The sequence below is a fragment of the Dichomitus squalens genome (assembly GCF_000275845.1).
Source record: "Dichomitus squalens LYAD-421 SS1 unplaced genomic scaffold DICSQscaffold_11, whole genome shotgun sequence".
Taxonomy (NCBI): Eukaryota; Fungi; Basidiomycota; class Agaricomycetes; order Polyporales; family Polyporaceae; genus Dichomitus; species Dichomitus squalens.
This window is the reverse complement of record NW_006766893.1, coordinates 86127-108177: the sequence shown is the minus strand read 5'-3', so window position 1 is coordinate 108177 and position 22051 is coordinate 86127. Positions and strand designations below refer to the sequence as shown.

Genomic DNA, 22051 nt, shown 5'->3' with positions numbered 1-22051 from the left:
ACTCAATCACCGCCGCCCACCCACCGAGCGGACCGTCCCCTCCGGCGCGCCGCTTTCCCAATCAGGCACGTCCGCCCGTCCCTCCTCCGCTGGGCTATCCTCGACGTCCTCACATGTCGAGTCGGCCAGAGCCCAGCGGTATTCAGGCCAGTCGTATGCGCCATCAGAGCCCCTGTGCTTGTGAAAATTTCCCCGCGACGATGATAACCAATTGTTTTCTGCCCCGGTCCGTCCCTCCAGGCTGCCCCGGGCGCATAGTCCATCAGCCAGCGAGATCTCGATTCTCGCAGCTTCCTGGTGGAGCCGGTAAGTACTGTAACCGCTGTTGCGACAATACCCTCATAGACGCCCAAATGGCTCCCACACCGGCGACCAGCTTCACTCTTGGTTATCATCTCGTTCCCTTCGACATCGCCTGCTGTCGCTGCGGCTGTCTGTACACGTACGACGAGTCTTATCAGCTCAGCCGATGCGAGCAAGGCAAGGTAGGCTTGATTCTTGCGGGGCGCACCTACTATTCCCGTTCATATACCGTCCTTTCGGTCAGGCTTCCGCTCCACATGAAGAGCCTGGGTGATGCTCCAGCACGTCTCTGTACCCTCGTCTCCATGAGTGCCATCCTCTTCCTACATCGCTGTCAGTAGAAGTTATGGGGCGGCATAACTGGGAGTCGGAGTGGGGCCAACGCTTCGATTGAGGGCAATGGCATGGTGGCGTTTGGCGAAGCCTGCAAATGCTGTCAGGAGGCATCCGGAGCTGACTGTAAATCATCTCACGCTCCCCTGCTCCGGACACACGCCCCCCCCTGACTTACAGACAAGCTGGTTCTTCTAGGAGCCGAATCGAGCTACTACGTTTATGGTGATTTAACGGAGAAATGTCACGGTGGGAGTCGCGCCGTCTGTTCATTCCGGGACGCTATCCGTTGTCCGAAGAACGTATGTATGTTTAACATGTCCGTGTTCTGTCATTTTTTGTTCTTGATACTCCGCTCGTTATGAAGGTTCGGAGCTGCGAGCAGGACCGGGGACCCGAGAGCAACACAGACAAATTCAGCACAAGCACCGTTGGAGTACGGAGTTCGGAGACGGTTCTGTCCCAGCCAAGTTGGGTGTTCATTTTGCGTGGCAAATTCGGACGTCACATGCAGGAGACGGTTGGTGATCGTTCCTCAGGCCGCCGACCCTTATCCTCACTATTCCCGTTTCCCGCGGCCTACACGAATAGCGAGGGCCACACGCTATCTATAGGTTCTCATTTGTGGCGACAGCAACCACATTGGTATGTTCGGTGTGCCGCGCGAATGCACTCCACCCATTACGTGGAGCTTTCGACCCCAGATCGTCGCTCGGACATGAGACATGCGGCACAGCTTAGCTTCGCAGGCATGCCACAGAACCATTCTCAGCACACGAGCAAGTAAGTGGATACGGGATGTGTCGTATGTCATCTCTTCATTCGAAAGTGGCCGCGAGCTTGGGCTGACCGTCGTGCAGCACCGTCTCGTGGGGTCAAAACGCTGTCGTGTTCTAGGGAGACGGCTTCGACAGCGATGCTGCCTATTGCTCGTGTCCCCGAGACTCACACGACGTGGCCCTCTCGTCGTCAGGCGGACAGAGCACGCGATCCCACGTCATCGTCTTTTGACACTCGAGTTGCCTTCCAGTGCGAAGACTTTGAAGCAGGACCCTCTTCTCATGCGAACTGCCTCCCGTGGCCTCTTGAGTCGTTGAATCGAAGACGAAGAGAACATAGACGATTGGTACGCATCGCTCTCTTACGCCTTCGAGTCTCCACAACACACACCCCGTTCATTTACTATGCTTTGTACGAAGTGCTGCTGTGTCCCGGCTGACGACGAGGCTCGTGCTCTTCCCCTTCCAGGCGTCCTTCTCCACAACTTCTATCGGCACGCTATCTAGCGGCTGAATCTCGCGTCTACCACCCTTCGTGTTCACAGTTCTACGCAGTGCAGGGCATCTAATGCGACAACTGTGCAGCTTCGACGAAGTAATCGATACGCCCACGCCACCCCACGCAGCTTCGCAAAATTTGCAGTTTGAGAAGGAGAAGGGGCAGGACGTGCCACGGGGTATCTCGGATTCGTGCATTCGGAAGCCGACCTTCCTCCGGGATCCACCGCGGCGAGGCTTCTGTCTACCCGAGCTCTAGAGATGGAGGAGGTGTCGCCGGCCGTTGGTAGAGGTATGTCTTGTGCCAGTGCTGAATTTCAGGAAGCACCATTTGTCGGAAGGCCTGCGTTTAGACCATCTTTCGCAGCAGATCCGCACGGTGTCCTTGCACCAAATGTGGGCGCTTCACTCGCCATCGATACCACGGCGGGCAAAGCGCCAGGCTCCAAGCAGGGAAATCTGTGCAGCATTTATAGGCGATGCAACCTGGCCCTGGCATTTCCAGTGGGCCTTTGTATCCCTCTTTGTCATTTGGGTAATCTTATGGGCACGTTGCATCGCCCGTATGTTCAGCGTAGATTTCCTCACCTGGACCATCGCGCTTTGCCTGCCGTGTACGGTCCCGCTGACTCCTATCATGTGATTATAAACAAGCAGCGGGTCGTGACATGTTAGTATGCTCGCACACTTTGACCGAGGACGTGAACGGCTGAAGAAGCTCGACCGAAAGCGGACTTCCCCGACGTCAAGTCGAGCGACCCGACGTTTTCGTGGCCCCTTCTAGCACGACGGGCTATACGTCCCGCCGCCGCAGACGGCGTGATCAACCTGGCAGCACGCGATCTCACGCGTCAGATAAAGCCCTCGTTCACGATGGAGCTTCGCAAAATCTGCATTTTGAGAAGGAGAAGGCGCAGGACGTGCCACGGGGTATGTCGGGTTCGTGCGTTCGGAAGCCGACCTCCCCCCGGGTTCGACCGTGGCGAGGCTTCTGTCTCCCCGGACCCTAGCAGAGACGGAGGGTGTGTCGCAGGTTGTTCGTAGAGGTATGTCTTATGCTGTTTCCGAATCCTAGGAAGCAGTACTCGTCGGCAGGCCTGCATACGATCATCTTTCGCAGATCCGCACGGCGCCCTTGCACCAAATGTCGGCGCAAAACTCCATTCAAGTTCTTCACACGCCGCCAGTGTCCCACTGACGATCATGTTGCTGTAAGCGAGCTGCGGGCTATGACATGTTGGTATGCTCGCACACTTTGGCCGAGGACGTGGACGGCTTTTAGCACGACGGACTATGCGTCCCGACGCCGCAGACGGTGTCACTAACTTGGCAGCACGCGATCAAGCTCCTCGCGCGTCTAATAAAGCCCTCGTCAACGATGGAGGCATCCATGCGCAGTCCTCGCTGGTGGGACCCGAAAGGCAGTGCTTGCTGAGGATCGCGACGTCAGGCTGAACGCAGTGCATCTGGACGCTTCAAGGAGGTTTGTTCACTCATGATCTCTGCTCCGAAGCTGTAGACGGCTTCGTTTACGGCTCGCACTTCAAGTCGAGGTGTCTTACGCCACTTCCTCTCTCACCCCCACGCCCCAATATCTGTCGTCGTGGCGATGCGATTCTCAGGTTAATATTGGGGATAGTGGAACGGAAATGAATTAATCAACACCATCAGAGTATCATTCCAGTACGTCATACAATATTCACCTCGCATGTGTCAATGGATGCCTTCACAGTATACTTATCTATCGCGTTCATTGCTTCCGTACGTTCTATCCAGTCCAAGCGCGCCGGCCCGACATATTGACAATGAAGCTTGGAGTCGGCTCCATTATGATCCGGGTTCGACATGACTTGGACAATGGCAACACCTTGATCCTGCTGCAAGTACAGCTCCCATATCTTGGGGCTTGTAAGGAAGGCGTTACACGTGCGCGGCGCGATCGGATCGCGACGTAAGAGCGTGAGGTTATAGAAGGCAACACCATTGGCGTTGAATGCTAGCCTGGGTCGGTCTCCGCGGTCCAAGCCAAGGAGTTCTGGCTTTCGGGAAGTGGTGACCATCGGCCGCGTCTCGGCTGAAGGGGTGGTCGGGAAGCGGACTAATGTGAACTCGCCGCAAAGCCCTGCCTCGGTACAAGTAGCAGTTTCCTCTGGGCGTCCGGACCAGTACACCATGCTCAGCCACCTAGGCGCCCATGTGAAGTTAGGTATAGAGAGCCGCATGGTATGTTAGCTGCGGCTTATTATCATGCGGTGAGGCACCTCCCGAACCTGCAGAAGGAGCGATTTCATCCTCTCCTGTCCATCTCGAATCTCTGCGAGCGGTGCTGCATCGATCCCAAGCAGCCCCGCGATTGCCAGAGGCTCGTCTTCGGGGCAAGTAAAAGAACGCAACCGCATGAACCGGATGAGGTCGTTCAGACTGCAACGTGGTCGCTGCGACAGGCGGCGCTGGAACTTGGAATCGCCGTCGTGGCGGCGATATCGGAGGGTGGGGATGAGACAGGAGGTGATGAAAGACGCGTCGCCGTCGAAGTGCGAGCAGTCGACGAGGCCGTCTGCAACTTCGAAGTAGAGCTCGCGGGCAAGCACTCCTTCCTGAAGCGTCCAGATGCGCTGCGCCCAGCCCGACGTCGCGATCCTCAGCAAGCACTCCTCGACAGGCTTCGCCAGCGAGCACTGCGTACGGACGCCGCCATCGACGACAAGGACTTTGTCTGCCCCAGCGTAAATTCGCGCGAGGAGGCTGATCGCGCGTTGCCAGGTTGGCCTCTGCGTCTTCGGCGACGGGACGCACAGTCCATCGTGCCAGAACGCGCCATCCGGGACGAGCTTCCGGACGAGAGCGTCGAGTCGCGCGACTTGACACAGGGGGAGCCCGTGCTCGGTCGAGCTGCCTAAGCCGTCCGCCCAGACATGGGAAATTGCGACATAAGGGCCCTTCGATGCAGGGCGCACGGTGAGTCCGTTTCCGTCGAAAATGACTGCAGGCACGTCATCCTCCAGGTACGAAGAGCGCACGGCCTCAATGGAGGGCTTGACGAGGGCACATGTGCACCCGGGTGCGACATGGCAAATATTCTTGGGGTCGCGATTCAGATTGATGATCCCCGTCCGCGGGTAGACGCGAAGGCAATGAAGGGCATGCCTGCATCTAAGATATATTCCAATGTGCTGGATCTCCAATGACTCTCGAGTTTTTACGCAAGTTTTAAAGAATTATGACGTATATCTTGGTGTATTCGAACCAGCGGAAAGCAGCTTTGTCGGGTCCCCAAACTGCTCTCGCACATGCGTGAAGGGACACAAGGAATGGTCCCAGTGCATTGTGAGCCAGGACATCCTGATCGAGCGCATGAACCTGCCGAGACAAGATGTCCGTAACCTTTCGGCCACGCTCCCGATGGTATTCGAGGTCATAGGCAGGATTCGTTTTGTCGAGTAGCATCTGACGTGCCCACGGAACGAGGAGTTTGGCGAGATTGCCTCTAGAAATGACGGTAGCCGAGCCGTGTGGCAGCACGAGACGGTCCATGGGAACTTTCATATCCAGTACGCTTTCGATGATCACGCGGATGAGCTGCACCATTTGGGTGCATGGTCGGGATGAGAAGCCAGTAATGTCTGATTCGCTCAAGGGATGAGATATGTCGATGTAAGGTATGTCGATGCAGGGTATGTCGATGCAGGGTATGTCGAGGAAGTAGATAAACAAGTTCTCCATGTCTGCCCTGTTGTCGATGGCATCGGAACCTCTGCCGTCCACTCTGGTGTTCTGACATTTAAAAATGACAATCTGAGCACACGTTCCAAGTTACTGTACTGCAATACTTACCTGGCAGACTACTGGCTGTGCTACTGCGAACATCAAGTCGATGACACGGTGGACCTTTCGAAGCGTAGTGTAGATCTTGGGTTTGAGACCATGCGATTGGTTTGGCTTGGCTTGGCTGTCTTGTGACGGGTACGAAGCATCGGAGTTGCCTCTAATCATGGTGAGCAATGTGTCTATACTGCTGGGAGGGGGGAAGTAGAGACCTCTTATTGATGCACCGTTTGACTAGGTAGTGGTGCGCCGAAACCACGCGGTGGACAGATGTGGCCTTGTGCGCAATGTCTGTTCATTCCCGGGAGTGAAGTGTCACCGCAGCCTCTATAACTGCCAGTCACAAGGCTCTGGATCTGGCAATTGATTGGCCGAGGACCGTCGACTATCTCAGCAAAGACGGTATAGATGTCCACCTTTGACTGAACCTTAGTACACGAGCCGTTCATGATCAACAGCTGGCGCTGCAGAAGTATTTTTATCTGCAGATTGCCGGTATGAACTTGAAGTTGGTCCTTGTAGAGATCGCAGAAGGCGAATCGCGATCAGCACTGGTAGGCCACATGTGGTCATGTTCTACTCGTTTCTCCTCAGACATCTGTGTGTCTCCAAATCATCGCTACGGACATTAGAACACGAAATATAAGGCCACGTTCGGTACGTCGGATAGGATCAAGATGGGGTTAGTTAACCAGCCAAAATCGCCCTGGCCGCTCAGCGATGGGAGTGGGTCCCCGAGCGGCTACGGCGATTTTGCAGGGAAAACTAAACCTATCCTACTCTATCCCGAGGTACCGAACGTGGCATAAGTTCGATACACACTGCTACGAACGAATCTGAAGATACACACTTGGGTGTTCGTCCTCAGACTTGCGGGCGTTCTATGACGAACTTTTTCTCGACTGCTGCAAAGCAATTTGTGGCGGAGTCAGCACAGTTGTCCAACTCAGATCCCATCGTGATTAGATCAGCAAGGGGCGCCACGACAGCTGGCAGTGGCAATGCGACGCTTTAACGCTTCAACGCTTCAACGAACAAACGCTATTATGTACTTGTACGGTGCGTTCTGCTGTCCGAGTAGCCACTCGTTTCTCACGATAGGGACCATGGGCATAGTTGTTCATGGGACCTGAGATAAGCTTGACCCACAGGCTGGCTTATCGTTCTGCTGTCAGTGACACTATGTAGTCGGAGACGGCGAGGAAACGGTCCGAGTCGATATGCTACTGCGCAAGTTGTACCAGCTCGCGATGAGATTGGCTGGCCCAACGCAGCAGTTATTGCGCAGCGCTCCATGAAGGTTATTTATGGACGAGAGCTGTCAGCTTCAAGGTTTATTCTTACTGAAAGGTGCCTCCGAACGTCGGCCAATCGCAGCGCAATGCCGGCATTCAGCGAGTCGTATGATCCCTCTTCGATCTGCAGGCGGGACCGAGAGGACTGAGTTCTACTAGAAATATCCCTGTTCTGCGACGCCTCGTATGTTGCAACCCTATCATGCGATGTTTTGTCTCCAGGGCTAACGACTTCACCGTTCCGGTCCCAAGGTAAGTTCGCATGTATCACATTTATGGAACAAACTTGGCCGCCCCTTTGTAGCAATGCACCTCCGAACATCGTGTGGACCGCTCGACTGCGGACCGTCCAGACTCCCGTGACACGGACGACTGCGCGGCGCGGCTCAGCAGCTTGCGTGCCTGCATTGTGGCTTATTACACTACCCATCCTCGAAGTGACCCCATCGACATGTCTTCCTGGCTCCCCATTCATTGCAGAGAATGCTACTCCCGGACACTCTGGCACCGAACATACAGAATCAACCGGACACTTTTGTGGATGGCGTTGGCCATGACATTTCTTGTGAGTACGCCTCTGAGTCTAGTGGAAAGCAATTGCCATCTGACACTGCTCCTTTGCCGTTTGTAGTTCTCTCTACATTCCCTCCTTCGCCATCTAAAGCCGGATTACGCACACATTACCTCAGTATCTCGCTACCGCATCCATTTCCAATGGCCATTAGGTAACCAGACCAACGTTGATTTGACCAACGCTACCACTTTCCCCTCGCATCCGGGGACCGCTCCCGCATCCACCGAAGGGCTCTCCGAGTACGAGCTCGGCTCTAATGGCACACGACGAGCCAACGCGGTCCTCCTCATGCTCGTGCGCAACTCAGAGCTAGAAGGTGCCTTACGGAGCGTCACTCAGCTCGAAGACCGCTTCAACCATCGATTTGGCTATCCTTGGATTTTTCTGAACGAGGTCCCGTTCACTGACGAGTTCAAAGAGTGAGTCTTGACTTCGAGTATGAGACTCATTATGCTTGACGATCACGTTAGAAAGATGAGCGCCGCCATTGCCGGACCAGTCTCCTTTGGACTGATCCCGAAGGAAGACTGGTATCAGCCAGGCTGGATAGACGAGGAGAAAGCTGCTGCGAGTAGAGCTCAGATGGAAGCCAACAATGTCGTATACGGAGGTAAGATGGCATTCATAATCAAATATGTACTCAATTGACGTTATGTTTCGCGATGTCTTAGGCAGCGTCTCGTCAGTGAACATTGCCACAAATATTCCGGTGCACCGTCTCTAACACTTCATATAGCTATCGTAACATGTGCCGCTTCAACTCCGGCGTAAGGCGCTACGTCCGTCCCGTTCTTCCCAAACGTGGCTTACCATCAGTGCAGTTCTTCTACAGGCATCCTCTCGCGCAACGCTACAAGTGGTATTGGCGAGTTGAGTACGTCACGCTCCATTCCCCCGTTGACGTTGATAGAAGTCTCATCTGCCGACAGACCTGGTGTCAGCTTCCACTGCGATACCGACTACGACCCTTTCCTCTTCATGGAAGAGCATGACAAGGTCTATGGTAAGTGCGGATTGCTCGCTGCCCATGCTCGATTTTTACACGTCGGTCATTGGAGGCTTTACCATCTCTCTACAAGAGTGGCCACCAACAGTTCCGACGTTGTGGGATGCCGTCAAAGGTAAGGCTACCATGAAGTTAGTGTTCCGCGTTCCTCAACATTAGCGTATGTGACAGAATACATCGCTGCGAACCCGCAACATGTAGCTCCCAACAACTCCATGGCCTTCCTCTCCGACGACGGCGGCAACTCTTATAACATGTGTCACTGTACGTCCTACGTCTTGCGGTTCGTACACGCTCTCGCACCCTAACCGCTGGTGTACAGTCTGGAGTAATTTCGAGATCGCGAACATGGAGTTTTGGCGCGGTGAGGTGTACAGCAAGTTCTTCGAGCACCTGGAGTCCAAGGGCGGGTTCTATTACGAGGTGGGAAACGTTTTGTCCTCGCGCTCAGCCAGCCCTGCTCATTATCTCTCAAACGTCACCTAATGTCAACGGCGCTCCCTGTAATCACCCTCCGCTGACACGCCACCAACAGCGCTGGGGCGACGCCCCTGTCCACAGCATCGGCGCCGCGCTCTTTGCCCGCAAAGACCAGATTCACTTCTTCGACGACATCGGGTATCAGCACCCGCCCTTCATGCACTGTCCGCGCCTCCACAGCGTGCGGCAGGAACGCAACTGCTCGTGCACGCAGTATCAGAGCTTCGGTGAGTCGTCCCCGAATCCCCCCCGCCTGGTCCGGGCCGTCGGAGCGCGGTGTGGGGCCTCCACTGAGCAACGCCGGGCTGACTGAGACCCCGCCGCGGGACGTTCGGAACAGACAACAACATGTACTCCTGCTTGCGCAAGTGGGAGCAAGTGGTGCGGTCGTGAGACGAGGGTGCCGCCTTCTGGTGCTTCGCTGCGCCCGAGCCGCGCGCCGCCCACGAAGCCCGGCGGATGCTTGAGTAGCATCCGCAACCCGGTCCGGTGCCGGCGAAACGGTTGGCTGGCACAGGTCGATGGCGTTTGGACGTCGAGGTGCGACACATACGAAGGCCCTGATACAGTACAGTACAGTATCCGGACTGCACAAGGGCATTGGGATCTCACTTGGTGAGCGGTTTCTTGCGCGTGGAGTTCATGGACAGTCCAGGACGCTTGCGTGTATGCGCGCAGTCTCACATTTACACATGTACTTACTGTAAAGGCTTCGAATAGCCGGCTGTCTGGGACGCCATCTAGAGTTACGTTAATGCTAAGATGTTATCACCAGCTACCGCGCATTACGGGAAGATGAGATATCGAGTGATTGACATCCTCGGCTTCACACAGGGTATAGGGCATCCGAGAAGATGTGGGAATAACGGGGTCGTGAAATCGTAGCAACAATCGTATGAACAGGAGTCGTATGTAGTATCGTACCAGTCGTGACTACCGTGGTAGCATTAGGGTATAATGTCCGTGGTAGAATCATCAGCAGTAATACTAGGGTAACGTGGGCGAGGAATAGGGGATGGGGATAGCGTGGAGGATGGCGCGTGAAGGGCGAAGCGTCGAGGTAAGGGAGTCTGAGCAACTAGCAACAGAGCAAGGACAACAGCAAAGAAAATGATAACGATACAAAAAGCAGACCGAAACAGGCCGCGGAACAGGAGTATGATGGAAAAGTATATCTAGCAGCAGTCCACACGCGCAGCTCAATACACTCGGACAGGACCAAGTTGAGGCACGGCGGGAGGGGGGTGATATGCTAGTTCGATGGCGTTGCGCATCTTTTTTCTGAGGGCCTCCATTTGCCATGGCGCGTAGGCAGCGTATCCCATAGCGCCGCATTCCTGGACAAGCCAGCTCTCGAGCAGGGAACGAGTCCACTTGACGTTCCGCTGATTGCGTCCGAGCCGGAGGATGCTCGCAATGTCCTGCGGATCATGTTTGTCGTAGCGCACGAGCTTGAGCGCAATACTCCAAGCCCAGCTCACGCCAATGATGACGAGGCCGGGGGAAGTGAAGAGAGTGCTAATACTCATGTTCGCGGGGGATACGGCATCTGTATAGATGGGGTCGTATGTTTTTCCATATGCGCTGCGCACAAAGGTGAGTCAGTTGGGCGCTTTCATCGTGGCTCGAAGAAAATTTCTGAGTGACACTTACTCAAAAGCCATGGGGAGTGCAACGTCCGCGGCAGAATTCATCCAGTCCGCGCCGAGATGGAATTTGCGCGCGGTGGCCTTGATGCAGGTGGCCAGGCGGGCACCAGCGTCAGTTACACCAAGCGCGATCCACTCGGCTTCGAACGAGCGTTTGATGAAGTCGACGTCGCGGGTTCCTCCGCGGCACGCGAGCATGGGATGGAGGACCATTATGGCTCCACCGTGAACGACCAGGCGCACGGTAGAAGGGAAGTACTGTCGAAGGCGAGTAGAAAGGTCATGCAGGGCACCTATGAGGATGTCCGGCGTGAGCATTACGTCGTTGTGCTCGGGCAAGGTCGAGGAGGAGGATCTACGAGACATGCTGGAAACCAAAGAGCAACGAAACGAGTAGATGCGAAAGTATGGGACATTAAAGGGGGTATCGACGGCGCGAAGCCTGTGGTAGGGGTGGGGAGAGGAGGCGAAAAGTTTGCAGACCTTTTTGTCGGCGTATAGACGCCGATAGCTAGTATGGCAAAGGGCATCATGAGCGTTTGATGCCAGTCTGAGGCACGGCATAGCCCGAGTCGCTTAGACGCACCAAGGCATCCGCCGCCCGAGCTCCTTCCTTCCCCATTCTGCTGAATGATTCGATTCTTCTGCATCTTCTGCATCTCCTGCATCCCGTACTCCATCTCCAGCTTCCGTGATGATAGTCACGACTGCGATATCTGCGTCAGGCCGTCCTGTCAGTTTGCCCATATACTCGGTTCACCACATCTCGCCACGTTCCCACGTTTTACAGGTATCTCAGCTGCTTTCTCAGCTCTGCAGCCACCCTGCAAGGTTGCCGCTCCGCCCCTTTCACAATACCCCATAAGTAAACACAGGTGACACATCTCGCAACAATAAAACACGGAGGTATTCTCCTTGCCCCATGCTACCCGTCACGCCGCTACAGCGGCGCGAGTGCCCATATACGTATTCATGGTTTCAGAGAAGCAGCGGAAAATGGAGGTGTCGAAGCTCGCCTGACAAGCCTTGAGGCCCTGCAGTACAAAGGTTTCCACTTCTTTAACCGAATATCCTGGCGGCGAGGTGGAAATAGGGTGCCACCTTATCCACTGCGGACGGAAAAGGAGCTGGATGACTCGTAACACGAGGCAGCAGATCAAGATGCAGGAGCCATCTCCGTAGTACTAGCGGCTGGGTCTGACGGGATAGATGGACGTCAAGCGCACAGCAGACGCAGAGCGTCGCGCGCTCCGACTGAGTCAGGTTGGGATAGAACGTTGTCTTGGGAGCCCCGCATTCCACCATTCGTCGTTCGGGATGAATGTGGTCTCACTGGAGTATCAGGTCATTGGTTCCGCGCTGCCGTCTGCGGGGCACCAGTCTTCCCAGCTCAGGTGAGGCTTCTAACCATCAACGCTAAGCTACAGCCTGTTTGCGCGGATCACCCATCGGGCTGACTGGCGCCGGATCAAGCAGGTCCTACTTGCGTCGTCGACATTTGGGATGATAGACAGAGGCAGGCATATTCCGGGCATCTACCAAGCATCTGCGCAGACTTTATCAGTCAATATGGCATCTTGCTTAGCAACAGACTCCCGGATTTGTTCGGGTTGGCTCTACACGCATGTCAGCAATAGTGTGCAGTCACTCACAAAAGTCGACATTCCCATTGTCGAAGACTCCACTAGCGGAACACGAGCTGTGGTGCCACACAGTTGCGTCTCGAACATGTCATATGGACTTCGCTGCAGTGAGTACACCCGCAAGACGAGTATGCCCCACCACAGCAAGAGTCTACTCGAGGCCTGCGGCATCACCTCCAGGTGCATCTTCTGTGACCTCGACCGGATGCCGCCGCCGCCACTCAGCCAGCCCCTGCTCGAACGAGCGGTCGTTCACGCCGCTCGGAACGAGACAGAATGTGACTCCTATCCGCGTCCCAGGAGAAGTCAGCGCCATGCATCAGCTAGAAGGCATCGCGCGGACGGGCGGAGCGCTCACCCAGAGACTCGACCTCCTTGTTCCTGTGCTCGTCATCGAAGAACAGCTGTGAGGGCAGTGGTCAGCGAAGACGGCCTGGGAATCTGATCGGCAGTGAGAGATTGCGCTCGCCATTTCCGAGTATGGAAGCCCGGTCTTCTTATGCAGCTCCTTGAAGTGCATGATCTTGGAGCCTGGGCGGAAGCTCGACATCAACATCGTCGCTCAGCACTAATGGACGGGCCGCACCAGGATAGATCTCGAGCTGGTCGAAGAACTGGATCGCGGGAGTCGGCGCCTCTCCCTTGTGTCCCGGCGGCGGCGGAACGAGCAGCAGGCCCAACGCCTGCCTAGCACTACGGCGCAGCGCGCGACACCGTCAATACATCCAGATATCCGGATACGCAGGAGGTGCTCCGTCCACGCACAGATCGGGAGCATGCGTCCTGGACGCCGCCGCTATCGTGACCCCGCCCTCGCGCAGCCGATGCAGGATTCCGCCCACGTCCCGATAGAACGCTATCCTGTGGTTGTACCTGCCACACGCATGAGATCTCGAAGCGCTGTGCACTCAGGACCCGGAGGGACAAGGGAGCGCACCTGTCTCGGAGCTCGTTTACCGCATCACCCGGACGGCGAATAGGAGCTGGAAAGAAGACATATCTCGCTTCAATGCAACATCCAGCGTGACCAGGATTAGAAAAGCACTTACGATCGATATGGGTGTCTATCCATAAATCCCAGAGAGTGTAGCTGCGGTACCGATATTGGTACGGGTTCCAATGCGATCAGCTGGTCAGAAACGGGTTACTGTGGGAGTCGGCCTCGTCGTTCCCCCCAGGCACTTACTCTAAGTCGAACGCGATGAGCTTTGGGAGTCTACTGGTCATCGTTGCCCAATTTGGGGTGTCGAAAGAGTCAGACAGAGTCGAGTGTATCCACCCAAGTACCGTGTGGTAGGAATCCGAGTACAGCCAGGCATCGCTTGCACCTCATGGCGTTCGTTTCACAGGCGCCTAACAGAATTTGAGATCGCCCCAGGGCCGCGTACGTCATTGGAGATAAGAGATAATCTGGAGACAGTCTTGCGCACAAGGTTATAGCGCAACAACCTAACCCAATAGACCAGAGGAGCACCTGTTCATACGGTAGGTACATACAATAGCATTCGATGCCATATAATACACCCAATACATTACAACACCACCCCCAACCATCCTAGCTAACAACGACCGGCCACCCCGACGAGAAGTCGAGATAGTTGATGCCCAAATACGACGGCCCCCCGAACGCGTCGTTCGGCACGTAGTGGTACACGAGCACGTCCCGCCCGCTCACCGGGTCGCTGAACACGCTCTGCCCGCCCGGCGCGTACACGTTGTCGTGCGACCCCAGCACGAGCGTGCCCGCCGCGGGCGTGACGTCGAGCGTGAGCGCGTTGCCCGCCGCGTCCACGAACGGCCCGGACTCGGAGGGCCCGCGCCCGACGAGCACCTTGTACTCCTGCCCCGCGGGCGGGCGCGTCGTCGCCTGTGTGTTGGGGCGGGACGATCGGGTCAGCGCACGTGCGGACGGGGGGAGAAGGAGGAGGGAGGGAGAGAGGTACATACGCCCGTGAGCGGGGTGATGCCTAGAAGGGCGGGCTCGCGGGCTTGTACGTGAACCCGCCCTCGGCCGGGCGGCCGCTGTAGCCCGCGAGCGGGACGCCTGAGGGCGCTTCCGCCGGCGAGGTGACACTGTTGAGCAGGATCTGGAAGATGCCGTCCCAGTAGGAGCCGAAGCTGAGCTTCAGCTGGCCGCGCGCGACGATCAGGTTCGGGTCGACTGTCGAAGGCGCAACATGTCAGTTGACTTGAACTGGGGCATGGCGTAACATCAACCATCACAGAGGGGGGGATGGGGATGGGGGTATTCGGGGCCAGAGGGAGGCACAAGACGTACTGGCGTTGAACTCGTCCCCATTCGCAGATGTCACGACCGCGCCGTGGTCCGTCCACGTGCCCGGCTCCATCGACGGGCTCGTTGCGACCCCTGTCGCCGAGTTCTGGCTCCCGAGCGCCGACGCGGCGTAGTACAACACGTATTGCCCGTTCACGAAGTTGATGTCGGGCGCCCAGAGGCTGCAGGGCTTGGGGACGGAGATGGGGATGACGGTACAGTTCGGCAGGACGGAACCGACGTTCGTCCAGGGCCCGAGGAGGGAGGTCGAGGTGAAGATCTGGATGCCGGTTCCGGTGGAGAAGACGAAGTACTTCTTCGACGCGGAGTTGTACCAGATCGCGGGGTCGCGGACGACGACGGTGCCTGGTAGAGTGCAGGTGGATATGGTGTCAATGGATTGGTATGCGAGCAAACCAAACATGAGTGTGATACGCACTACCACCCGGGAGCGGGTTCGGTGTCGCGAATGCGAACGCGGCGAGAGAGAGTAGGGGCGCGAGGACGGAGAACCGCATACTGTGCAGCTCGAGAAGACGGCAGATGTGTGGGGAGATGGAGCTGAACTTCGCAACCGACTCTTCGAGGGTAGCCGAAGCGATATGCAGCACACGAAAGGCAGCCCTTCTCTAGAGCTTTATACTTGACAGGGCGATATCGAGCAGCATGCATACCCACCTTCCTCCCCGACGCAGCGGTCACGAACACCTACCGCGTTCCTGGTGCACGACCGTGCATGAGGACATCGCGGTGAATCGCCACAGACCGTGTACGACAGCGGTCTGCTGCTCGATTCTGCAAAACCGATGGAAGGTAGAACGCGAGGAGGCAGGAAACCCGTGACCGGTGGACCACATGCACGATCGCGACCTAGCCTTAGCCGGGCCATGCTATCCTTCATGGGGCGATCCTCCGATGCATGTTGGCTTCAAAAGATCGGCGTCCCCTCCCGCAGCGAGGGCGTGAAGTCGCATCATAGCCAGTTGTGCCAGTCGTGGTTGCGACGTATGACGCAAGCCTCAGGGGAACTGCTGAGAGGTCAGTCGCCATCGACCTTCTCGGACGGTTGTTCAAGGCCCTACGCGGTCAGATACAGAGGTCCTCCTCAAGCCCGGGCTTGAGGCCCAGTGAGAGTCGACATGGACTCAGTCGATTTCCGCTGAATTCAGCCGATTTGAACTGTATGTAGTCGGAAACTCCGACTTAATACAGAATCCTGGAATTTCCACGACTTTCATGGCATATACTTGTCCATAGTCGTATACTGACCCGGCACAGTACAATCAGCGTCGATGTGGGTTGGATGTCGTGGTAAACTGTTGATTGCAGTTGGTTGCGGTCGGAATCACTCGCTTATAGTTGATTGCATACGAACCACACTATTGCTATTTATCAGAAAACCCCTGTATTCATAGGTATACAGTCGTATGGCTACACGACCCCGTACGGCTACAATCGATTCTCACAGAAAACAGTTGGACGCAGCGGGACCTTGTGACTTCTAGTCACCCTCAGCTGCAGTAGACACCCACATCATGAACGCACAAACGGAAGAGACATCTCCCGACGTCGACGCTCCCGCAGCGCGTACCTGTGCCTGACGCTTTCAGTAATGGGACTCAAAGACGTTCATTGGATACTTACAGTTCATAAGGCAGAGTCCCGTGCGGCCTTCTGTGTGACAATTTCAATGAGCACAGACTCAGCGCATGTGCGACAGTGACATACCTTGCGTTCCGTGGGGGTCATGGCCTTGTACCGCACCTCGAATTCCGCCTCTGTCCCACCAGTGTTTGCGTACCACTGGCGTGCATACACCCACCTGTGAACAGCCGAACGAAAGGTTAGCAGGGCTCATGCAGCTGCAAGTTACGTACTTGTCTCCATGCAAATTCGCCGGCGGAGGCCACTGTGGAGACTTGCGCGGGGCGCGAGGTTTTTTGGTCGTGGACTTCTCGGCAACAGGTGGCGTTGCTGGCACCGCCTCTATGGAAGCGAGTGTGGGATCTTGTACGATGTTCGGTGTCGTGGAGGTCGTGTCAAAGGATGGGGATGTTGTCGTGGTTGTGATGGGTATGGGGGGGACGGAATCTTGCGATGCAGTTGGTATTGGTTGCGAGGCAGTGGGTATCAGTTGTGATGCAGTGGGTATCAGTTGTGATGCAGTGGGTATCAGTTGTGATGCAGTGGGTATCAGTTGTGATGCAGACGAAGATGTTGATGCTAGTTGGAGAGCTTGCAATGTAGAGGGCATACAAGGAGACACGGACAGTGTGGAACTAGGGCCCGCCATATCCACAGTGGACGTTTCGAGAGCCGCGACTTCCAAGGCGGGGGCCGACGTGGTACTTGGCGCGCGCGGTTCGAGCTGGACGGCGGTTTTGTGTTGGGCAAGGTACATGAGTGGCTGCAAACATGGTATACGACGACATATCGTACGCGGAGGTGGCCATCTACAGAAAAGAAGGTGAGATCATGAGAAGCCACGCGGTCCAAGGAGAGACTTACGATGGCAAGGAGACTAGGCCCAGCGCGCCCTTTACCCTTGCCAGGGGTTTGGCGCGCTGTCCAAAAATTGGTTTTCAGGTTAGTAGGTTAGCGTACATTGTTCTCATCCATTAAGTTCAAAGGGACCTTACAAAGTTCCGGTTCGGCGTCCTGGCCCTGTGTGCGGGCGGCCTTGGCAGGTCTGGGAGGCGTGATCACCGTCGTGGGGGGGCGCTTGGTGGTGGGCTTTGAAGCCTTCGTCGTGTCGCGCACGTCGACAGTCTCGTCGTCGTCTTCGCCCGAGGCGGAATGGCTCTTGATCGTATATTTTGAGTTTTCGAGGTCCAAGTTTTGGGGGCGAATGTTCTCCCATTTGCGTGTGACCGCCTCGTAGTATGCCTGCGTCATAGAGAAGTTTCCCTTTGCGTTGTTGTGGCAGAGCTGAAATAGAGGAAATCTCTTGCGAAGGGCGGTATAGAATAACTCCTGGAACCAAATGTCAGCTTCACTCCACTTTCGGGGCATCTTGTATTTTGACGTGAGGGCAAGGTTGATCAACGTGCGCGCAAATTTGCGCGCGTCGTTGACGTAGTCGCCGTCGGCGGGCTGGCCATCAGTGCGTTCGAGGTATAGAGCGGTGTGGTTTTCGCCCAGTGACGACTTAGCCTTCCCGCGGATCACAGGCTCGCCATCGCGCGTCGATTTCTTGTTGTCGCGCTTGTACTCGGTCCAGTCCCGAGCTGTGAAAAATTTGATCTTTAGACGTAGAGACGTAGAGGGACAAGGAATAGGTCAGTAAGCGATATCTGCTGGCATGTGTGGGGACGTACATTTGGGAAGTCCTCTCTGTGGCGCACATGATCTTCACCAGGCTCTTCTTCCTCCGGTTTCAGGGAGTCAATGGGCTTGACGGACTCCATTAGGAGATACGTGAGGTTGGCTATGGGCTAGATCAGTTGCAGAGAATGTGGGAGCTGAATGTTACTGACCGCGGACGTCGTCACTGTTGTCTGATGATTTGATCCGTCGAATTTCGTGTCTGTACATGTGGTTGTCATCAGTATCAGGCATAAACACAGGTCAAATGAACGTTAGAGCTTACTTGAGATCGTCGACGTAGGTTTGAAGATTTGTGAGCTGACGGCTACGGAGCAATTGGTCAGAGCGATCCACACCGCCCTCATGCGCGAAGAGTACGTGCCGGAGATCCCATTGGTCTTGTTCGTAGCGTTGCATGCGCACTACAATGTCCATGGATGGCCCATTGAAGTGCGAGCCACCGTAATCAGGAGGTGAAGTCGAGGGTCCCTATGCGAAGGTCAATATATGCGTGTCTACTATGCGCCAAATGATGACTCACAAAGGTCGCAGACGAACTTGTATACAGATTGTGGTGTTCTTGATTTGAAGAAAACCGCTGAGAGTGCGGGTATGAAGGAGAAGCAAAATCGGAATGTGTTGCGCTGCGCGGTAGACCATCCCAGTTATGGGAGGTCCGCGGGCGTGACAATGTGGGGCTATAGCTATATGGTGTCATTTGGGAGTGTGAGCGTGAGTGCGGGCGAGAGGGGTATGGTTCGCGATAGCGGGAGTCAGGATGCTCGGACAAAGAGCGAGAACGACCGGGAGAACGAGAGCGAGACGGGGACCCGGAACGCGATGGTGATTGAGACGGAGGATATGCATAACTGAGCGGCGGAGAGAGGGCACGGGGCGAGAGACTGGGGGACAGTACAGGCATGGTTAAGATAATGGGAGGTACTGGTTGCATGCAAGGAAGTAAGTAGAGGACAATATGACGAGCGCGAAGTCCAATTCGTGTGTGAGGCGCCCATGACATAATACGCAGCTCGCACTATTGGGATTTGCGGATCGTCGTCTTCTGCAAATCCTATACTCTTCGCGACGCTTCCTAGCACGCTTCTATGCTTCTCCTGCAGCATCTCCCCTCATAGAAGCAATCCGTCATGTTCGCGCTCTATGTCAGAACGGGCCACCGTATCCAGACGACCTGCCTGGGAGCTTGAGGGCTGGGCTCGGGCTTGCAGACATTCAAGCCGGGCCCCAAGCCCTGAAAGCCCGACACCGGGCTGGGCCGGGCCGGGCTTTTGGGGGCCGGGTACCCGGGGCTTCAGGGCTTTGAGCCCGGCCTTGCACAACACTACACTTCCCCGGTTCCCTGTGCTTGCTTTTTTATTTCGACGGAGTCTACATGCGCACCGGGTACCAGGCAGTGCTTCCACGGCATCCACGATACAGCTTCATATGGTCACTTATCGAACTCGCCAAAGGCGACGTCGTCCCAACTTTTGCATACACCTTGTCGTGTTTTCCAATCTAAGCCCCATACCCTGATCCTACGAGCTATTAAATGGCAGGACAGACGGTGCCCACTCATCACTGCGTTTCCGCTGTGGTCTATTGAGGAGCTTAGGCAAGGGTGCGTGCATTTCCGACGTAGCGTGTAATTGCGCGTCTTCACTCCTCGTTAGGCCAGGCTGCCCTTGCAACGTGGGCTCGCCGGCATCAGGAATGAATCGTAGCACCAGTTGGCGTCATGGACCACCCCTCCCGCACTCGTGCACCAGAATACAGATGTCCTCGCACACCTCCGATCGGTTTACGGAGAAGATCCCCCTGAATCTCTCGACGAAGCCTTCAATACCATCCTAGACCATGCGATCGCGCATTTCGGTCATGTTCCCCGGGACGTTTACTCAGCAATCACCAAGGATTTTCACCGCGTCCAAAGCATGCATATGGCGGCATTCGGTGGTGGATGTGAAAGACTGACGAAAATGCTCACCGCGGTCAGAGGTGACATATACTTGACCATGAACCATCCCTCTCACCGGGCCGTTGTCGTTTACCCCCGTGTGCCGCTGGGCCACCCATTGGAATTGATGATCGACTTCAAGTCCTCCTGGATGGCTAAGCAAATAGTGGCCGTTTATGAGAAGGAGGGGGCGCAACAATTGCGCGACGCGATGCTGCAGTTTGTTACCCGGCCTCAACGGAATTCGTTCACATCGTGGTTTTTCGAGGCGCTTGCCCACCGCATCATCGTCTCGAGAGGCTGCATCGACGATCATGATCTGAGGAGGATGGCCTTATATACTGACACCAAGACTGCAGCCTTCGTCGTCGATTGGTCCGGCTTCACCGCGCGGGCTGAGCGTTCTTCGCGCTCCGAGCCCTCGAGCGTTCTTCCGCCTTGGCCCAAGGTCGAACAGACCACGCCGTTCGACATCTCCTGTTTTCCAAACACCATCAGCTACGACACTTACTACACGCCTACCTCCTCTTGTCCTCTCGTCGATGCATTCGTCGTCTCGCGAAATGCCGACTCGATCGACGCGCATCTCTGGATCCTTCAGATGAAATTGCCGAGGCGATATGGAGGATCATCGAAAGACTACGCGTTGATCCGCAAGATTATTAGGGGTGGTCAGAGTGCACGATTACGGGGCGATTCTGGGACGATTCTGGAGGACGATTCTGGAGGTGATTTTGTTCTCAGAATCGCGATTTTGGCAGAATCGCGCAGAATCGCAGAAGCTCCTCCGGAGGAGCTTCTGCCCTCCAGAATCGCGATTCTGCTGTCCGCGATTCTGCCTCCCCCAGAATCCTCCCCAGAATCGCGACCATAATCGTTCCCAGAATCTTCCTTCGGTATGGGGTGGTCAGAGTAGGCCGCGATTTCGACACGATTCAGATATCAAGAATCGCCTCAGAATTGCTTGGAGAATCGCTTCAGAATCGCGCACTCTGACCTCCCCTATTGTAGGCGCACTCCGCTCGCAAGTCAAGGAGGCTGCCGAGGTAGCACAGGCGGTCGGACAACCTGTTCATCAGCAAAACTAGCAAACCATGGTCTCGCATGGCCACGGCGCCCGAAACTGGCCTGCCCCTTCCGGAAACCGCAAGCACCGCCTAATACTGGCCAACTCCCATCTCGCCTGACGGAATCTGGCCATCTCGCATCTGCGCGGATGGATCCCGGCAATGGTAGTTAGGTATGTATCTTGCGCTATTACTTGATACCATTTACTTTTCATTAGACAAGATGCGGATATATGTATGCTATGTCCAAGTCGCTACTAGCAGTCAAGTGCGAGACACCATTCTTGTGCATGATCCGGATTCCACCGAGAGGTGTACACCTCGCGACCAAGCACCAGGCGTCAACACTATCGCCGAGCTCGAGAAGCAGATCGCCGAGGAGCAGGCCTGCCTCGAGACCCGCTCTCATGACAAGCACGACAAGTCGACCGCCCAGCTCCAGATCGCCAGTGCCGGTAGCTACTCATAGGTAGACAACGAAGGTCTATTCACGAAGGACGGGTGCGCGGCGCCGAACAAGCGATACAACGACTCGGCATCCCTTGCTATCCGACACGGTCCCTATCAACGTCTCCGCTATGTCCAACACCGTATCAGTCGTACGGGCAAAGCCCTCGGCAGTGTACACGATATTCACAAAGCATGTGCGAGGCCTTGAGACTCGCAAGATCCTGGTTGCACTATTCATAGGACTACGGTGTGCGCGGAATAGACAGCTGCTACTAGTCGCTGCTTGGAGCGATTGAGGATAAGTCAGGGAGAGAGGGCATGGGTCGAGGGAACAGACGGGAGCGACTCTCGTTGACCCCGACATGGAAAGCGCTGACCGTCAAAGAGGGCGTCTATTTCGACGCATACGTGGCAATGTGTCTTGCTTTCCTTCACGATCCTCACCCCGCCTTCTTTCTACGTTAATTCTGCTGATGATTTGCTCAGATCTCTTGTAGATGGGATGCACATGTGCTTCTGGCTTGAGACGCACTCGATGGGCTCCGTCCCACGAGCCCTACCCTAAACTATGATTGTTAAAACTCTACGCCTCTCGACGCTACATCCCCGTC

At 55.8% G+C, this 22051-nt stretch overlaps 8 protein-coding genes across 8 annotated transcripts; 3 read left to right on the top strand and 5 right to left on the bottom strand.

The window, feature by feature from the left end:
• The first annotated feature begins 431 nt into the window (after positions 1 to 431).
• Positions 432 to 2583, top strand: DICSQDRAFT_136041 (uncharacterized protein). Its single transcript, XM_007365109.1, has 7 exons — positions 432 to 483; positions 546 to 942; positions 1004 to 1156; positions 1425 to 1441; positions 1497 to 1762; positions 1885 to 2205; positions 2281 to 2583. Exons 2-6 carry the CDS (start codon positions 878 to 880, stop codon positions 1927 to 1929), a joined length of 546 nt encoding a protein of 181 aa, XP_007365171.1. The 5' UTR covers positions 432 to 483; positions 546 to 877; the 3' UTR covers positions 1930 to 2205; positions 2281 to 2583.
• Positions 2584 to 4141: 1558 nt separating this feature from the next.
• Positions 4142 to 5906, bottom strand: DICSQDRAFT_169495 (uncharacterized protein; the record flags this gene model as incomplete). Its single annotated transcript, XM_007365108.1, has 3 exons — positions 4142 to 4993; positions 5274 to 5687; positions 5748 to 5906. The coding sequence occupies 3 exons, from the start codon at positions 5904 to 5906 to the stop codon at positions 4142 to 4144; spliced, it is 1425 nt and encodes a 474-aa protein (XP_007365170.1).
• A 1919-nt stretch (positions 5907 to 7825) lies between these two features.
• Positions 7826 to 9865, top strand: DICSQDRAFT_105020 (glycosyltransferase family 15 protein). The gene is made up of 11 exons (XM_007365107.1): positions 7826 to 8026; positions 8078 to 8217; positions 8279 to 8288; positions 8344 to 8374; positions 8429 to 8481; positions 8537 to 8610; positions 8666 to 8728; positions 8785 to 8877; positions 8936 to 9036; positions 9149 to 9320; positions 9434 to 9865. Exons 1-11 carry the CDS (start codon positions 7896 to 7898, stop codon positions 9484 to 9486), a joined length of 921 nt encoding a protein of 306 aa, XP_007365169.1. The 5' UTR covers positions 7826 to 7895; the 3' UTR covers positions 9487 to 9865.
• A 90-nt stretch (positions 9866 to 9955) lies between these two features.
• On the bottom strand, positions 9956 to 11171 carry DICSQDRAFT_136040 (uncharacterized protein). The gene is made up of 2 exons (XM_007365106.1): positions 10747 to 11171; positions 9956 to 10677 (listed from the first exon to the last, which is right to left on the bottom strand). The coding sequence occupies exons 1-2, from the start codon at positions 11106 to 11108 to the stop codon at positions 10293 to 10295; spliced, it is 747 nt and encodes a 248-aa protein (XP_007365168.1). The 5' UTR covers positions 11109 to 11171; the 3' UTR covers positions 9956 to 10292.
• A 1272-nt stretch (positions 11172 to 12443) lies between these two features.
• On the bottom strand, positions 12444 to 13612 carry DICSQDRAFT_154807 (magnesium-dependent phosphatase-1; the record flags this gene model as incomplete). The annotated part of the gene is made up of 8 exons (XM_007365105.1): positions 12444 to 12670; positions 12744 to 12789; positions 12855 to 12916; positions 12972 to 13078; positions 13151 to 13258; positions 13323 to 13368; positions 13435 to 13475; positions 13572 to 13612. The coding sequence occupies 8 exons, from the start codon at positions 13610 to 13612 to the stop codon at positions 12537 to 12539; spliced, it is 585 nt and encodes a 194-aa protein (XP_007365167.1). The 3' UTR covers positions 12444 to 12536.
• A 238-nt stretch (positions 13613 to 13850) lies between these two features.
• On the bottom strand, positions 13851 to 15749 carry DICSQDRAFT_136038 (Arabinanase/levansucrase/invertase). The gene is made up of 4 exons (XM_007365104.1): positions 15100 to 15749; positions 14664 to 15026; positions 14333 to 14546; positions 13851 to 14252 (listed from the first exon to the last, which is right to left on the bottom strand). The coding sequence occupies exons 1-3, from the start codon at positions 15176 to 15178 to the stop codon at positions 14353 to 14355; spliced, it is 636 nt and encodes a 211-aa protein (XP_007365166.1). The 5' UTR covers positions 15179 to 15749; the 3' UTR covers positions 13851 to 14252; positions 14333 to 14352.
• A 991-nt stretch (positions 15750 to 16740) lies between these two features.
• Positions 16741 to 18460, bottom strand: DICSQDRAFT_136037 (uncharacterized protein). The gene is made up of 7 exons (XM_007365103.1): positions 18349 to 18460; positions 18250 to 18291; positions 18137 to 18186; positions 17978 to 18087; positions 17300 to 17903; positions 17169 to 17224; positions 16741 to 17113 (listed from the first exon to the last, which is right to left on the bottom strand). The coding sequence occupies exons 1-7, from the start codon at positions 18399 to 18401 to the stop codon at positions 16940 to 16942; spliced, it is 1089 nt and encodes a 362-aa protein (XP_007365165.1). The 5' UTR covers positions 18402 to 18460; the 3' UTR covers positions 16741 to 16939.
• A 1521-nt stretch (positions 18461 to 19981) lies between these two features.
• Positions 19982 to 20797, top strand: DICSQDRAFT_169488 (uncharacterized protein; the record flags this gene model as incomplete). The annotated part of the gene is made up of 1 exon (XM_007365102.1): positions 19982 to 20797. The coding sequence occupies one exon, from the start codon at positions 19982 to 19984 to the stop codon at positions 20795 to 20797; it is 816 nt and encodes a 271-aa protein (XP_007365164.1).
• Between the last annotated feature and the right edge of the window lie 1254 nt (positions 20798 to 22051).

Bases quoted from the DNA above. Each gene is read 5' to 3' on its own strand.
- DICSQDRAFT_136038 (XM_007365104.1), bottom strand. From the start codon at position 15,178: ATGCGGTTCTCCGTCCTCGCGCCCCTACTCTCTCTCGCCGCGTTCGCA. The intron at 15,027-15,099 runs GTGCGTATCACA...GCACTCTACCAG, and splicing joins GAACCCGCTCCCGGGTGGTA to GCACCGTCGTCGTCCGCGAC. The intron at 14,547-14,663 runs GTACGTCTTGTG...CGCCTTCGACAG, and splicing joins TGGGGACGAGTTCAACGCCA to TCGACCCGAACCTGATCGTC.
- DICSQDRAFT_105020 (XM_007365107.1), top strand. From the start codon at position 7,896: ATGCTCGTGCGCAACTCAGAGCTAGAAGGTGCCTTACGGAGCGTCACT. The intron at 8,878-8,935 runs GTACGTCCTACG...GCTGGTGTACAG, and splicing joins CTCTTATAACATGTGTCACT to TCTGGAGTAATTTCGAGATC. The intron at 9,321-9,433 runs GTGAGTCGTCCC...CGTTCGGAACAG, and splicing joins CACGCAGTATCAGAGCTTCG to ACAACAACATGTACTCCTGC.
- DICSQDRAFT_136037 (XM_007365103.1), bottom strand. From the start codon at position 18,401: ATGGACATTGTAGTGCGCATGCAACGCTACGAACAAGACCAATGGGAT. The intron at 18,088-18,136 runs GTCAGTAACATT...TCTAGCCCATAG, and splicing joins CAACAGTGACGACGTCCGCG to CCAACCTCACGTATCTCCTA. The intron at 17,114-17,168 runs GTAAGTCTCTCC...TCTTTTCTGTAG, and splicing joins GGCCTAGTCTCCTTGCCATC to ATGGCCACCTCCGCGTACGA.
- DICSQDRAFT_136040 (XM_007365106.1), bottom strand. From the start codon at position 11,108: ATGTCTCGTAGATCCTCCTCCTCGACCTTGCCCGAGCACAACGACGTA. The intron at 10,678-10,746 runs GTAAGTGTCACT...CTTTGTGCGCAG, and splicing joins GCACTCCCCATGGCTTTTGA to CGCATATGGAAAAACATACG.
- DICSQDRAFT_136041 (XM_007365109.1), top strand. From the start codon at position 878: ATGTCACGGTGGGAGTCGCGCCGTCTGTTCATTCCGGGACGCTATCCG. The intron at 943-1,003 runs GTATGTTTAACA...CTCGTTATGAAG, and splicing joins CCGTTGTCCGAAGAACGTAT to GTTCGGAGCTGCGAGCAGGA. The intron at 1,763-1,884 runs GTACGCATCGCT...TTCCCCTTCCAG, and splicing joins GAAGAGAACATAGACGATTG to GCGTCCTTCTCCACAACTTC.